Source organism: Garra rufa, chromosome 7 (assembly GCF_049309525.1).
Source record: "Garra rufa chromosome 7, GarRuf1.0, whole genome shotgun sequence".
NCBI classification, from domain to species: domain Eukaryota; kingdom Metazoa; phylum Chordata; class Actinopteri; order Cypriniformes; family Cyprinidae; genus Garra; species Garra rufa.
In genome coordinates this window covers 38969846-38986907 of record NC_133367.1, presented here as the reverse complement: position 1 = coordinate 38986907, position 17062 = coordinate 38969846, and the positions used below count along the sequence as shown (strand labels likewise).

Genomic DNA, 17062 nt, shown 5'->3' with positions numbered 1-17062 from the left:
TAATACCTATAAAGTTCACTCAAATTGAGATTAAGTCAGGAGATTAAGATGAAAAACCAACTTACATTTTGGTCAGTTTCTCACACAAAGTATGGATTAATATTAACATACATAAATTAATATTGTGCACGATTTTTTGAGCTCATAATTGTACATGAAAACGTCTTTATCACTAAACCTTTCATTTTGTAAATATAATAGGGCTAAAGACACAGCCTTGTGGGACACCCTATATTTAATTCCTGTGAAATTTACGCAAATTTACAAAATCAAGTCAAAAAAGTAATATAAAAATCAACTTCAATTTTGAAGTGTGGATGCATACGTTATGTAATATGGTGCACAATTTTATTTTACTTTTTTTTTTTTTTTGTTTAGCTCATAATTGTATGTCTAAGAGCTACAAAAAAGTAAGAGTTTTGGTGTAAAAATTAATAAATATTTAATTTTGTCATCATATTAGGACCGACGACAGAGCCTTGGGGGACACCCTATATTTAATACCTGTAAAGTTTACACAAATTTACAAAATTAAGTCAAGAGAGTAAGGTGAAAAATCAACAGTTCCTCATGCATAGTATGGGTGCATCAATTTTGCAATATTGTGCAACTGTTTTTTTTTTTTTTTGAGCTCATACTTTTATTCATAAGAGCTACATGAAAACGCAATAAATATTTATTCATTACTAAATCTTTAATTTTGCAAATATAAAAGGACCAAAGACCCGTCCTTGGGGAACACCCTACCTTTAATACCTGTAAAGTTTACAAAAATGTACAAAGTCAAGTCAAAACTCATTCTTAGCAAAAATCAATACAATTGCAGAGGGTCGAGGGTAAAGCCATGCCTGAATGGAACGTCAAGTGGAAAAACAATCTCAAGTCTAAAAACAGTAATTGCTGTATAAGTCTCGCTCCCTTGCTCAAGTGGGGAGGACACTGGCTGCAACATGCGGCAAGAGGAATGACAGAGGGGAACAGAATTCCCATCTCCATGCAGGGGCGAAAGAGGCAAATAAAGAAAGAGTGGGAAGCACAGCTCCCTATTTTATCCGTCATGGATACATGATACTCACTTGTTGCAGATCCAGCCCTCCCTGAGCCACTGAGAAAAGCGGGTGAGACGCAAACTCTGATGTTTCGAAAACCTTAAAAGGGCAAATAGGGGACAGAGACACAAACCAAGGCTTCATTCGCATGTCATATGCATATCTCGCATGTTACCGCTGTCATTACCATTAGGCGTGATTTGATTACAGACAGAAAAGCGTTAATGAAGAAAAAAAAAAAAAGATGAAGCAATGAACATTAATTTAATTATTAGACATTTATCTTACTCATCATGACAGACAGGTAAATATATCAAGTATCGTAAGTGCGTGCATCAAACTTTCAGCCAGTCCAATTAATTACACCATTGGCGAATGACTTCACAACACTTTTAATGGTGAGGAATAGTCATGAGCCTGATTGATCTTAATGCTACAGTTATTCATGCATAGGAGTGTTGATAATGAATAGCCGTGTCAACGTGAATAAACATAACGGCCTCTCTGCTCTCTTCTAGAGATGTGTTAGAGAATTATGTGAAGTGAGTAACGGCGCAAACGATAGATTAAAAAGCCGAACAATAGACCTTAGTTCAGGCTAGATGGCATACTTTATTTGATAGGGATGAAAACAAGGCTGAGGAGGATGGAAACACAGTTTGTTCAAAAGCCATTAAATCTGACAACTGGTTTTAGTCGAAGCACTGAAAATATATCTTCTGACAAAACTGGGACTCATAAACGCTTTTTAAACATTTTGAATACACATCCATTCCTGAGTCTCATTTTCGTTCGAAAATCAAATTGATCATGCCATTCAGTGAATAAGGTCTATTGAAGCTGTAAGAATTTCTCACAATATAATATTAGATTTATAACAGTGTAACCTAATCAATAAAAGTTACCAATCCTTTGTTTACATGACGTCAGTCCAGTTAATGAGAACACACAACAAACGAGCTTAGAAATGTTTTATAATAGCAGACTGTTCATACCAATACCCTTCATTCATTGACAAACGTGCTTTATTAAAGGAAATAGAGGCAGCATGCTGTCAGCTGTGAGGCGCTTTATGAAACTCAACTATATCTAACCGAATATTAAGTATTTTCAGTGCACACAACATATTTACAGGTGGGGTTTGAGTTTTTAGAAATGTTAATTGGATCTGCTCGATCCCAGGACTAATTATGAGGGTTATATCTGAGACAATTAAACCTTGTTCACACAGGCTAATTTTTTTGGAGGGTGTATACAATGGTATTTTTTTCTAGACTGATCTGCAAAAACAAGCCTGAGTTAACTACACTCCTACTTTAAAAGACATACAGTTAAATTCTGTAAAAGTTTAGCACAACGGTGAGAAGCCATAATAGACATCCACAATGACAACTTGCTAATTTCAGCTGTAAAAGAAACAACTCTCTTGGCATCGTGATGACACCTACGTCACGACTGTCACAATCGATGTCGCTGTACCAGACATTGACTATACTGTCTGAACAAATGGATTCCAATTTCGTTCTTTGCAAAATGTCACTTTGGACAGCCAGTCGTGAAGACTGGATTTGAAAAACAAATCAGATTTGTGTGCAGTGTGAACAAGGCCTTGGAGGAATAGTTCACCCGAAAATGAAATTCTGTCATTATTTGCCTTGGAATATAATAGACTATTTGTGGACCACTTTTGGCATTGTTTTGCCATATTGTCATTTGACAACTCATTCATTTTCTATTGTTTTAAAGAGTGGCCAGGATATTCTTTATCCAGACTTTTCCACAGTAGGATCGCAGAAGTCAAACAGGTAAGTACATTTACAAGTCCGTTTTTTTTTTTTGGGTGAGCTATTCCTTTAACACTTAAAGGGATAGTTCACCCCCAAAAAAAAAAATCTCTCATTAATTACCCTGCAACGTTCCAGGCCCAGAAAGGTAGTAAGGACATAGTTAAAATAGTCCATCAAACATCAGTGGTTCAACCATACTGTTATCAAGCTATAATACTTTTTGTGTGCAAAGAAAGCAAAAATAATGACCTTTTCCATCAATTTTTTCTCTTCTGTGTCAGTCTTTGATGCTTTCTGGGCCTCGCGTTGCATTGCTGACTATGCAGGGTCAGAAATCTCTTGGATTTCGTCAAAAACATTTTAATTTGTGTTCTGAAGATGAACAAAGGTCTTACCCTCATTTTGTTCCAAACCGTAATTAATGACAGATTTTTATTTTTATTTTTGGTTGAACTATTCCTTTAATAAAGGTGCACTACAGTGTACTCGGCTGTAGTTTATGGACGTAGCAACACAAAACTGACAATTCCTACACAATCCAACTCGACAGCTTCAATTATTAGTATTATTAGAAGATCAATTAGGAATTGGGGTAAGGCAAGAAGATTAGTTTTTTCTTCATTTGTAGTGCACCTTTAAGTGTTATGAATGTTATACGAAAAGTATATAATGTTTTACCAATTTGATGTGCATCTTTACCTGATTTCCAGCAAGAAGCACTGTGCCTGGAGCAGGTGTGGGGCGGTACGGAATTGTAGCACCCTTTGGAGGAGACTGCAAACATAAAACAGCAATTATTCATTTCAAACCCAAGACTTTAGAGATTCACCCTCAGTATTAAACTTTGAGTATCATTCTCGACTTGTTCGGCAACGGCGCTAAAACGTCTCGAACAAATCAAGGTTGCTCTTACCTAAGGCATTTGCAAAGTCATTTGGTCATATTACCTTAATGACTGGAAATGCTGACGCGGCGCACAAATGCAACGTTTATCGATTGGCTCTTCATTGGATCACTTAAAAGCATACCATTATCCTCTCGCAGGAAGTCATTTGGCCAAATTATTTCAGAATGCTATTAATGCTTGCTCATGACATCCTCAGATGGAAAACTTGCAGTGCTGAAAATGTGCCTTGAGCATGTTTTCTTTCTCTGAGTAGCATTATTGCTGTTGTTCAAACCTACGTTTTAACTTCGAAAAGGGATAAAACGCATTTACAAAATGACTCTTGGCCTTTTAATGCAAGACAAGGTGTCATCTAGGCCTGAAGGACATCTTTTATGAAAGTACACTGATAACTGACTGTATGTGCTTATAGGAAGTAATTCGATTAAGAGGTCAGAATAAGGCCGAAGTGATGGAAACCCAGTGAAGCGCATCTCGCACAATTGCTCAACCAAACAAAAAAGAATCGTTTTAAATATTCATTGGGTGACTTTGCATAATTTGCATCCCGGAGCAGACAGACAGCTAAGGATTCCTAAAATGGGCAGCGCAGCCATCAACAATCTGCCCCTCATCTGGTCCTTTAAAAATTAAACAGAATGAGCAGTGCACATTCAGAACAAAAAAGTTCGTTTTCTGAACCATTTATGTGTAGAGAAAACCATTTGAGAGCGAATGCATTTCACGCTGTGGGAGAGCTGAGAGACCACATTCACTAATCATTACAGTAATGATTTTTAACATGCAGTTAGTTAGATCAAGTATCTTTGGGAAAAGTATTTGACAGTTTCAAAAAGCAATCAAAATATCTGTTTAGGCTCCAGAAAGTTATCATATCCATTTATCAACGTCACTAAATCTAAAACTGAAAACCAGTATGCAGTCTTTGAATCACAGAAGCCTTTGAAGTCTTGCAGATTAGGACTATAACACAATACTCACCTACTACAGTTTTTCAAGGCCAATGCATGCATAAAAATCTCATGTTAATGAAGCCAAATGGATTTGCTCAGAGTCAAATTACCTCCAGTATTACAGTGCAGATGAGCTTGACACACTGGATGATGGCGTCCTGACTGCCAGATATCGTCACGCCTCTCTCTGTGGAGTTAGGCAGCAGATCTCCCGCCACCTGTACCTGAGCCCCTGTTTTCTGCCACACGAATGAAGAACAGATCATTAGTACACTGTTTTACCTAGGTCAGGTCTGTCCAATCTTGCTTCTGGAGAGCCAGCTTCATACAGAGCTTAGCTCCCACACACCTGTCTGACAGGTGAGGCCTTGAATAGCATGTTAAGGTTGAGGTGTCTTTATTTAGGGTTGGAGTTCGGTAAGAAGTTGATCCTCCAAGAGCAGGAGGTAATGGAAAATGAGGATTAACCCAAACCTTAATGAAATAGGCTCAGCCAAAAATGAAAATTCTGTCATTAATTACTCATCCTCATGTTGTTCCAAACCTGTAAGACCTTCGTTCATCTTCAGAACACAAGTTAAGATACTTTTGATGAAATCCGAGAGCTTTCTGATTCTGCATAGCCAACAATGCAACTACATTGTTCAAGAAAGGTAGGTAGGACATCGATAAATAGATGATAGTCAATGTGACATTAGTGGTTCAACCGTAATTTTATGAAGCTATGAGAACAAAAACGAATGCATTGTGGCACTCATGGTTCTCATAAATGCGCATCGAAGACTGACACAAATAAGAAGAAATTGTTGAATAAACTCGATATTTTAGTTTCTTTGCACATAGAAAGTATTCTCGTAGCCTCATAACGTTACGGTTGAACCAATGATAGTAAAATAGTCACATGGACTATTTTATCAATTTTCTTAGTACATTTCTAGGCCTTGAACATGGCATAAAGCTCTTGGATTTCATCAAAAATATCTTAATTTGTGTTCTGAAGATGAACAAAGGTCCTACGGGTTTGGAATTACACGAGAGTATCCTTTAAACTTTACTGAAATTAGATCTTTCTCTTTAAAGATTTCTCCAAACAGTTTATCAGATTTAGATAACTTCTAGCAATTTCCCTCTGAAGTGTTTCTAGGTTAAAACCACCAAACATACGTACATTTAAAATCAAAACCACGGTGGAAAAAACCCTTGAATCCAAGGGCTGCTTAACCAAACCCCCTGAAGCAAAAGGGTAGGGCTAAAACGTTCAAATGCACTGTTTACTTGGTGCTGCTAACTTGAAAGCCTCCAACAACCCACCAAACATACCCCCGTTTCAAAACGTACTTTCTTGCTTTGATTAGCTTAACGCACTTGATATTCCCCCAACTCCAGCAACCTTCCCCACACCCCCTGCAACTGCATTACGGAACACTCCAAATTTAGCATGACAGACCATTCACCATTACCTCATACCATCTTGACAGCCCAGAGACCATAAATGTAAAATAAATGGGCTTTTACTGGCATCTAAAGCCATGAAATATGCAACGGTGCAAGCAGTCCTAACATGGACATCCTGGGGAGGAAGAAAGAAAGATACAAGGATATGGAAAAGCACTCACCTCTCTGATCTCTTTGATTTTGGAGCCGCCCTTGCCTATGAGAGAACCACACTGGCTGGCTGGGATGACCAGCCGCAGCGTGACCGGAGGCTTACTGGTGACTGTGCCGTTCGCCACAAGAGAAGCCAAGTCCTTGAGGGCCAAACATAGAATGGATGACGTGTTAGCTGAAAGTTCTGCTGGCAACTTTCAAAAGAGTAAAGACTTTGATTCAGAGTGGTTTGGAAGCATCTGGTCTGGTAGCTAAAAAGTTTTAGGATTTAACTTCTCCATTGTAACCTAGAGCAAGTAACCAAACCCCAGGTTATTCCCTAAGGGAACTGGCCCTATGATATTCTTGTGCTACTAAGACAACTTCTACCAGCTCAACCAGGATTTTCTAGAGGGGATCAAAACAAGGTGCAGCTCTGGCCTTCCCAAACACAAAATGGGTGCTGCCAACACTTTGCTGTATCCTATATTTTGCTGTAAACTTGCATCAGTTATTTGGATGTAAACAAAGGATGGCATTGTTAAACAAGATTTAAGGCGTTAATCTGGTGATTCCCCTCTTGAAGGATGCCCTCATAACTCACAAGGATTGTTAACGTACACTCTTCGTTCCAAGGTTTGAAAATGCCATTGTGCACCAGTGACCCATCGTGGCTTTTGATTGCAATCTGATGAAATGTTCTTTACCAAAGCCACTTTAATCAATTTCCCTATTCAGGGTTTGCAGATCGATGTGCCCCGCTAACAAAAGGTTACAGCTGACTGAACACAGTTGCACCGCCGTTGAAGACACCCATTGATTTTTATGAACAAATTAAACGATATTTACCCACCTGTCATCCGCACTTGTCTCTATCAAGATGTGACATGCATTCGCAAGGTATGAAAACAAAAGGCTAATAAAAAGCTTAGCTTTTCAGACATTTACTGAATGTCTGAATAAGACAAGTTGTAGGAACCTCTTTATGGTGTTATTTTGTGACCTTTTAGATATTCTCCCTTTCTGACACATTTTTACTCACCCCGATGTCATCCAAGATGTTCATGTCTTTCATTCTGTAGTCGAAAAGAAATTTAGGTTTTTGAAGAAAACATTCTAGGATTTTTCTCCATATAGTGGACTTCAACAGAGATCAACAGGTTGAAGGTCCAAACTGCAGTTTCAGTGCAGCTTCAAAGCTTCACGATCCCAGCCGAGGAATAAGGTCTTATCTAGCAATAAAATTGGTAATTTTTTAAAAAAAAGTTACATTTATATACTTTTTAACCACAAATGCTCATCTTGCACTAGCTTGACTACGTGAAGTACCTTCCAAGTGTTTACAAAGTGGATATATATATATATATATATATATATATATATATATATTTTTTTTTTTTTTTTTCATTAATTTCAATAGATAAGACCTCTATTCCTCGGCTGGGATTGCCCTTTGAAGTTGCATTGAAACTGCAATTTAGACTCTCCATATTAAACTATATGGAGAAGGACCCTGGAATGTTTTCCTCGAAAACCTTTGGTTTCTTTAAAGACAGAAAGACATTAACATCTTTGATAGGGGTGAGTAAATTATCAGGAATTTTAAATCTGGGGTGAAATAATCCTTTAAGGTACACTCTCTCATTAAGTACAGGAGGACAAATAGCGTTCCAATCTCATATTCCTGCCACTAAAAGAAATCAGCTTCAGCTTCCATTATTCACCCAGTGCAGATTCAGAGGCTTTCTCTTTAATTAAACCAGGTAATAAATATCAGCCCGAATCATGGCCCACCACTGCTGCAATCAATTAGGGGGGAGCAGGAATCTTGCCGGGTTTGAAATGTAAATAGCGTGTGCTGTCTCTCTGCCCATCAACCCAGACCTCACCTACGTGAGCTGAATGAATACGCCTCGAGTGGCGTCTCGGAAAGTAGAGCTAGTGAGTCTTTTTCTTCTCTGTTTAGTGTTTCCATCAGCGCTAGGGGTTTGGAGACACTGTTGTTGTGCTCTTTCAACGTCTCGCCCCGAATCCTCCAGAGAACGAAGGGGAGGTGGAAAAAAAGAAAACTGTGCATCTTTTCTTGCCGATGTCTGACTGAAATCATATTCTCTATTTCTTTCTCTTCCTAGTACCTCTTTGTGGCCCTGTGTAGTCTTTTCTCGGTGGAATTAGGAGTGATATTAATATGCCTCGGTCTTAATAGCGATGACTAAAGGATGTCCACTCCCCTGATTCATTCTTGATGTAGGACATCTCACAAAGCCTTTACCCCTCATCCCTCTCGTCTCATTTAACAACCCTCCTGGATAATAAAATATCAATTTAGATATTACTCTCAACAGATTGACTCTGTCTTATTTGCATATTAGCTGTTGAGTAAAGGGGTCTTGGCGCAGAATTTATGACAATTTGCAAGCGCTCTTGATCTGATGTAACTAAGGAGCTGTTTTAGAGCTGCGATCTAAAGCATATGCAACAATAACTCAGGGTTGACAGCATGCGGGTGAAGTCAAATACAATTTCTGATGCAAAGCAAGACATGTTTAACGCCATTCAAGTGCCTTCTGCTGTTCCAGTTCCACATACCAATAACACCAATCTAACCTTCTAAAAATAATAATTTGTAATTATTTTACAATTAATTACAATTTCTTACTGAAATATGTAGTAGGAAACCCATACAAGATTTACGTTATTTAAAAATATTTTGATGGCGTCAAATGGAGGCACCCGTGAGCTACAGGCGCTACCTACTGCTATTTTTTATTTTAAAACTTCCTAAAGACCTGCTACTTCGTTCTCTCCACTTTAGCCCTGATGCCTTTGAGGTTTTTAGTAGACCACAGCTACTGAAAGAGCTCATAAATGGCACAGACAAGAAATGCTAGATGCCATCCTGGCAGGATGTAAACATGCCAACGCTTGTCATGAAGCTGTGGCCACTGAGGGAGTTTCTCCACATGGATTTCACTCGATATCCAAGGGCGTTTAGACTTCTATTAGTTTCAAACTTGTGTATTCTGTATTGTGTATTTTTCACTAAGAGACATAATTTACGTTATATTAAGCCAAACATGTCATAATACCCAGGGTTTCCTTTAAAAACCCCACATTGTTTTTTTATGAATATTTTGGACTATGGGAGGCCCAATTATTTCTGACGTCAAATGTCCCTTTTTTTACAGAAATTCACAACTCAAAAATAAAATACTGATACAATGCCACATTGTGCGGCTTTTGGTTATAACTTTCAGTCAAAGGGCAACAAGAGAAGCAATGCAAGTCTTCACTGCTTTCCTAGCAATAAGAAAAGGAGGCAAGAATGGGAAGATGCCTGTAGACGAATAAAACTTCTTAAAGACCTGCGTCTTTGATCTCTCCACTTTAGCCCTGATGCCTTTGAGGCTTTTAGTAGACCACAGCTACTGAAAGAGCTTACAAATGGCAGAGACAAGAAACGCTAGATGCCCCCCCCCCCCCCCCCCATAGTCCTAAATATGAATAAAACAATGTGGATTTTTTAAATAACGTAAGTCTTTCATGAGTTTTCTATTGCATATTTCAGTAAGAGGCATAACATGATTATTCAATGATTTAAACTTGTTTTTTTTTTAATGACTAGCCTTACGTTCACATAAAAATGCATAAACTCAACACAATACAATGACACAAATATTACGTTTGCACATATAAACCATGTGCAGTTATTACTGAATGGGACCTTGTATCTTAGTGTCTCATGACATGTCTTGTGGATTTTTATCTTCAAAAAAACAAGACTCGTTTCTAGTCTAGACTTTCTCCCTAAGCTCTGAAATTCTTAGTCTATTCTGTCACATATCATCCGAAACTCTGACACATGGCTTTTAGATGTCCTCCATGTTCTCAGCTGACTGAAAGAGCGGGTGAAAACATTCTGGATCAAAGCCGGGCCAGACCTCAATAGAGCTCCTTGTAAAATTCAACCAGCAATGCTCATCATATGCTCGGCATAAACGAACCCCGCCACCACCTCAGGGGTTTCTATGGTGACTCTTCCGTTATGGGTACTGAAACGCGGTTGTGCGAAGGACAGGGAGATTCCTAACAGATGTTTAATGAATGGCACCCTGCCTGCTATGAAAGGATATCAAATACATAATGGATTTAGCAGGAGTGAGAAGATTCATTATTGCTTGGTGGGGGCAGAGCTGACATGCTGCAGGCAGACAGACACACCTCATTGACTGGCAGTTATATAACTCTACTGATGCCATTAATAAATATACGGATGTGTGTCGCGTACGCATGTATGTTTCTATAAACGACTGTGTACTTTTAGTAGCTAGCTAAGGAGTACCATTGCTCGGAAATACAGTTAATGTTGCTGTCAGGCAAGAAGGTATTTGAAATACATGACACACATCAGCTTCAAAAGTCCCATCGTGATTTGGGAAGTCTAGCACATTTTTTTTTTTTTTTTTTTTGAGAGCTGTATGTCTCTTTCAGCAATCGTTCACTGGCATCACCAAGGGAATGTAACGTGTAGGGGCTCAAATGATATTTCTGAGGTTATCCTACAACAGATAGGCACCCCGCTGCTATGGGAGCGACGGACGATATATGAAAACTACCCACGAATCTTTCATCCAGCTGTTTTTACAAACCATGTCTCGAAATTGCTGAAATTCTAAGCACGCAGAGTTAAAGGCTGTTCATGCGTTTGTCCTGACAACTTTATTGCTGCAAATCATCTGGAAACCATTTAGTTTCAGCCGAAGTCAGTTATTTGCAGTCTGTCGACGATGCGATAAATTTCAAAAGGTTTTAAATAGCATTAAGTAATCAGTGGTGTTAGCTAATTTAAAATCTAGGACTAGGAACATGTTTTAACTTCATAAATGTTCATTTTTGATTCAGCCATCCAAGATGTAAACAATGCATTAAGAGCCAGGGAGTGTAAACTTTTGAACGGAATGGGATGTGTACGTTTTTCTTGTTTTGCCTAAATATCATATTGCCCTTCAGACGCTACAGAAGATAGGTACATGTTCCATAGAAGACAAAATATTAAAGCGTAATTTAGCCTGATCTTGAAATTTCAAAAGTTTTCACCCCTGGTTCTTAATGCATTGCGTTTCCTTCTGGAGCATCAGTGAGTGTTTGAACCTTCTGTAATCGTTGCATATGAGTCCCTCAGTTGTCCTCAGTGTGAAAAGATGGATCTCAAAATCATACGGTCATTGGAAAGGGTTCAAATAAACTAAAATACTGAAAAACCAAAGAATTTGTGGTACCTGAAGGACTTTTCTGAACTGTTCAGGACAAACAAGGGACTCATGAACAACTATCACTAAACAAAAACGCACAGTCATGGATCATTCATATAACAACACAGTATTAAGAATCAAGTGTATGTAAACTTTTGAACGGGGTTATTATGGGGGGTACTATTTTCTCTTATGGACTATGTAAATGTCTTTTATGTTAAATATCTTATTCAGGTCAGTACTAAATAATTAAAAATAACATACATTTTGTATGGTCCCTCTTGTTTTGGTCAAATAATTAACATTTGGCAGATTCTGCAAGGTGTATGTAAACTTTTGACTTCAACTGTATATGCAAGAGCGGTTGTTTTGCTGTACTTACCTCCTCCAGTTTGATTGTGATCATAGTAAAGGCTCTAAACACACATTCTGTGGCGCCCGTGATGGTGATGATTCTCTCCGGGCATGAGCCTTCTGAGATATTGATACGTGCACTGCTCTGTAAAGATGGAATAGTAAATAAATGGGAGGTTGATAATGAGAAAGAGAAAAAATAGACTAGACAGAGTAGACAGAGTAAACATCATGCATTTATTCTAGTAGCAGTTTTGCTCAAATGCATCAAAATAATGGCATTGCATTTTTTATTTTTTAACCTCAGAATTGTGCATGTTTAGGCACATAAATTAATAAAAATGTATTATTTTTCTACATCAGGTAGGATGCCAGCAGTACTTGAACACCTTAATCCATAATGAAGGCGCACAAGACACCGCGACAAAAAAATTCTGTTTAGTTAATGTATTCAACGTTGTGAAAAAATAATACACCGCAAGACATTTCTATTCAGGCAGGATAAGATTTCTCAGAGGACGCTCGGGAAAATACTAGGCAATTTGTTCTGGAATTTTTAAACCGGGGTTTTGCGAGGAAAACACAGGCATGTTTGATTCAGATGAGATTAAAATCACAATGTACGCCTGCGAAACACGAATTTACCTGACCTCCTCAGGGAAACTAGTTCCGCCCGCATAGGCCTTATGTTAGGTGTGCGGATCGTGTGTGTTCTGTCCAAATGTGTGGATGTCTCCAGCAGAGATCTGGACGGAGCTGCGTGATTCATTCTACTGCAGGGCTCTGACTGTCAGGTTCATTTAAACTGAGCTCTCTATCAATCATGCAGCAAAGCATGCAAATTCAAGCGAGTTTTAGTCAACGGTCTATGGAAGCTATAGTATACTAACATATTTTATACAATTTATACATTATTATTATTATTTATAAAATGCATGTCTTTCTTTCTTCAGTTGAAAAGAAATGAAGGTTTTTGAGGAAAATTTTCAGGAATTTTCTCCATATTGTGGACTTCAATGGTGGCCAATGGGTTAAAGGTCCAATTTGCAGTTTCAATGCAGCTTTAAAGTGCTCTACACGATCCCAACCGAGGAATATGTCTTGTCTAATGAAATGACCTGTCATTTTATAAAATAAAACTAACATTTCTATACCTTTTGTAGTTTCAATGCAGCTTCAATGGACTCTACACGAACGTTCAAAGAAAGTCAAACACTTACAAAAAAAGGTAAAACAACAATGTTGGATGATTTTGAAATTGGAGTTGGAGTATTGGAGTATTGAAGTACAACTAACCACAAACCATGAGGTCATGGACGTGCATCGCAGAGCTACCCTCTTAAAAATAAAGGTGCTTTAAAAGGTTCTTTAAGTGATGCCATAGAGCAGAGGTTCTCAACTCTGGCCCTTGAGGTCCACTTTCCTGCAGAGTTTACCTCCAACCTTGATCAAACCTTGATCCAACCTTGATCTGCCTGTAACTTTCTAGTAATGACGAAGAGCTTGATTAGCTTGTTCAGGTGTGTTTGATTAGGGTTGGAGCTAAACTCTGCAGGAAAATGGACCTCGAGGGCCAGAGTTGAGAACTCCTGCCATAGAAGAACCATTTTTGGTTCCACAACGAACGTTCTTTAAAGAACCGTCTCTTTCTTACCTTTTTATAATCTGAAGAACCTTCTTTTGCCACAAAGAACCTTTTGTGAAACAGAAAGGTTCTTCAGATGTTTAAGGTTCTTTATGGAACCATTTAGACAAAAAAGGTTCTTCTATGGCATCGTGAACTTTATTTTTAAGAGTGTAGTGCTAGACGAGGAAAAATCCTGGAATGTTTTCCTTGAAAAAACTTCAGTGACATGGGGGTTAGTAAATTATCAGGAATTTGTTTTAAAATTAGAAAATTAGTTTTTCGCCCATACCCTACCCTTTTGAACCGAAGTATAACTAACTGCACATGACCTTTCCAACAGGATTACCTAAGGCATGAAGTCATGGACGCACATCGCAGAACTAGTGCTAGACAAGCATTTGTGGTTAAAAAGTATATAGATGTTAATTTTATTTTTTTTTTTTTTTAGAAAATGACCAGTTGTTTCACTAGATAAGACCTTATTTCTCTGCTGGGATTGTGTAGAGCCATTTGAAGCTGCAATGAAACTTTGGACCTTCAACCTACTGGTTCCCACTGAAGTCCACTATATGGAGAAAAACCCTGGAATGTTTTCCTCAAAAAATTTAATTTTTAAATTTGACTGAAGAAAAAAAGACATGAACATCAAGTTTTAGGTGAAAATGAGAATTTTGAAAATGAGTTTTTCGCCCTATGACCTTTCACACATGACCTTTCCAATGTGATTACTTAAGGCGTGAAGTCACAGACGTGCACTGCAGAACTAGTGCAAAATGGGCATTTGTGGTTAAAAAGTAAATACTTTTCTTTTCTTTTTTTTTTTTTTTTTTTAGCTGGGATCCCTTTGAAGCTAGCCTGGCTAACGCCAGACCACGTTATGACTTCGTCATGATTCGTGGTCTGGGAACCACATGTTCATTTTCTCGTATTTGAGGCGTGGTTTACGAATGTCCAGAGCCGTTTATTGGGCGATACGAATGTCTATCAAATGTGCGTAGTTCATCATAGCCAATCGTTTCAATTATACCGGATGACGTAGGTAGAGCGAACGCCAAAAGTTGCTCTTTTTTCAAAATAAACTTGCGTTCTAAACTACTACGAACACTACACCGTGTCTACACCGGACGCGACAGTTGCCGCGCCGCAACAGCTGAAGTCTGTCTACACTGGACGCGACAAGGCGACCGTTGCAAATCATTTAAACTTTTGTGTGAGCACGTCATAAATAGAACGCGGCAGCAGATTACTGTCGGGATTTGCCATGTCTCGCCGCATCCAGTGTAGACAGCATAATAGGTTCTAATGTCATTTGTCGCGTCGGGTCACGCCGCTCGCGTCCGGTGTAGACACGAAAGATAACTTCGCGGCTGCTGCCATGCTGGATCCATAGTAACAAACTGCTTCGGTGAGTCGCATAGAAGGCGTCATCGTCTTGCTGCTCCCTCCCCGTTCTGTGATTGGTTCCCTATCTTAGGTGAAAATTAGGTCCATGGTTTCCAGACTAGACTAGAAGCGTGAATAAAATCGCGCTGCGCAAGGCAGGATGGGGAAACCCAGGCTACTTTGAAGCTGCATTGAATCTACAATTTGGACCTTCAACTTGTTGGCCACCACTGAAGTCCATTTTATGGAGAACAATCCTGGAATGTTTTCGTCAAAAACCTTCATTTCTTTTGGACTGAAGAAAGAAACCCATTAACATCTTGGATGAAATGGTGGTGAGTGAATTATCAGAATTTTTATTCTGGAAGTGGGTTACCCAAACCCTAGTCTTTAAATGACATATTTTTAAAATATTTTACCCCCAAAATTGCGGTTTTCATGTTTTTCTCATTTCAAACCCATTTGTGACCCTGGACCACAAAACCAAGTAGCATGGATATACTTGTAGCTTATAGCCAAAAATACATTGTATGGGTCAAAATGATCAATTTTTCTTTTATGCCAAAAATCATTAGGATATTAAGTAAAGATCATGTTCCATGAACATATTTTGTAAATTTTCTACCGTAAATATATCAAAACTTAATTTTTGATTAGTAATATGCATTGCTAAGAACTTCATTTGGACAACTTTAAAGGCGATTTTCTCAGCATTTAGATTTTTTTGCACCCTTAGATTCTAACAAACCATACACCAATGGAAAGCTTATTTATTCAGCTTTCAGATGACGTATAAATTGTATTTTTACAAAATTGACCGGTTTTGACCGGGTTTGTGGTCCAGGGTCGCATTTTTCTTCAAATGATTTGGATTAGGGTGTACTTTTTCTTCACTTTGCTTTTATTGTGAGCCTATATACTTTTGTTGTATGGGAAAGTGCAGCATGAACATTCTTCCAAATATCTCATAAGGATTTGATGTGACACAGGGTGAGTACATGACAGCTTTTTCCCCGGGAAGAACTCTTTCTATAAGCTCCCACTGCTAATAATAGCACAGAACAACATAGAGAAAAACATCCAGTGGCAATTCCTTCTTTTTATGACATCTATCGGGCCCAGGATTGACCCCTGCGGTGTCCCAACTAATGCAATAGAGAATGCCTCATGCGCAAGCTCGCGTTCACAGTTGCCACCCCCCGAAACTGTTAATTAGGTTGAAAAAACACAATCATTTTGACATTTTATGTTGTTAGGAAGCAAAAACCATTAGGTAGAGGTTGAGGCGAGCTAGTGAACAAGAGCTGAGGAAGAATTTCTACTGATCATCAGTGTCGAACAACATTATTATAATTTTTTTTATTCTCAGAGGGACATGCTCACCCACTCCAGGGTTTTTCTCCTTGGTAACCCACTTCTCTATCCGGAAGCTATTGTTATTAGCAACTACCTTGAAAATACCAACGCATTCATAGCAAACTAATGAACTAGAGTTGGCCGCGTGTGTGCGTTATGCGCCCTTCAGATGAAAGGCTTCATTTAAATATTCATGTCTTCTGCAGTCTTTCAGCTTTAATGTGGCGGGCATCGACTGTTTTGAGGACGTATGTAGCCTATGTGGGACGCTCCAGTGTCTTTATACCACATTTATGTGCTGTAGCGCCATGCTAGCTTCAAAGAAATATCTGTTCTGAGAAAGACAACATTTATAAGTGTTATGTGGCTTACCTCTTCTCGTATCCTTTTCACCGTCTCTCCTTTCTGTAAGAAGAGAAAAAAAGAAGATCATAAAGCGCTTATTGCCTTTGTCTCGCGTTTGTTTGCGTGATATGTTGTTTTCCCGGAGTGACTGTCTTATAGCGGAGGATAAAGTGAGTTTGACTAGTTGAACAGATAGCTCAAATTAATATCAATTCTGCTTCGCTACACAGCAATATGGCATCTGCATGGATAGGCCTCTGGGGAACAGGTTTTCCAATCGAAGTCCCCGCAATTGGACTGACTAGGGAATCAATAGTCCATGAATCACTTAGATAGCCTCAGATAGTGTCTCGCTATCTCCGACACAGAAGAAGCTAACGTGACTGCAGATCCCGAAACCTGCTTTTGCACGCTCGACTGGCGTTTCATTGTCTTTAGATGGACTAAAAGGGCGATTGGATG

At 38.7% G+C, this 17062-nt stretch overlaps 1 protein-coding gene across 1 annotated transcript in view; it reads right to left on the bottom strand.

Annotated features, from left to right (window-relative positions):
- Positions 1-17062, bottom strand: part of LOC141338159 (poly(rC)-binding protein 4-like) — a 34551-nt gene that overhangs the window by 13839 nt on the left and 3650 nt on the right. The window contains exons 3-8 of the mRNA XM_073843715.1: positions 16628-16660; positions 11918-12034; positions 6313-6444; positions 4807-4935; positions 3536-3610; positions 1077-1148 (exon numbers count right to left, since the gene is read on the bottom strand). Coding sequence (XP_073699816.1) covers positions 1077-1148; positions 3536-3610; positions 4807-4935; positions 6313-6444; positions 11918-12034; positions 16628-16660 — 558 coding nt within the window. The remainder of the gene's footprint in view (positions 1-1076; positions 1149-3535; positions 3611-4806; positions 4936-6312; positions 6445-11917; positions 12035-16627; positions 16661-17062) is intronic.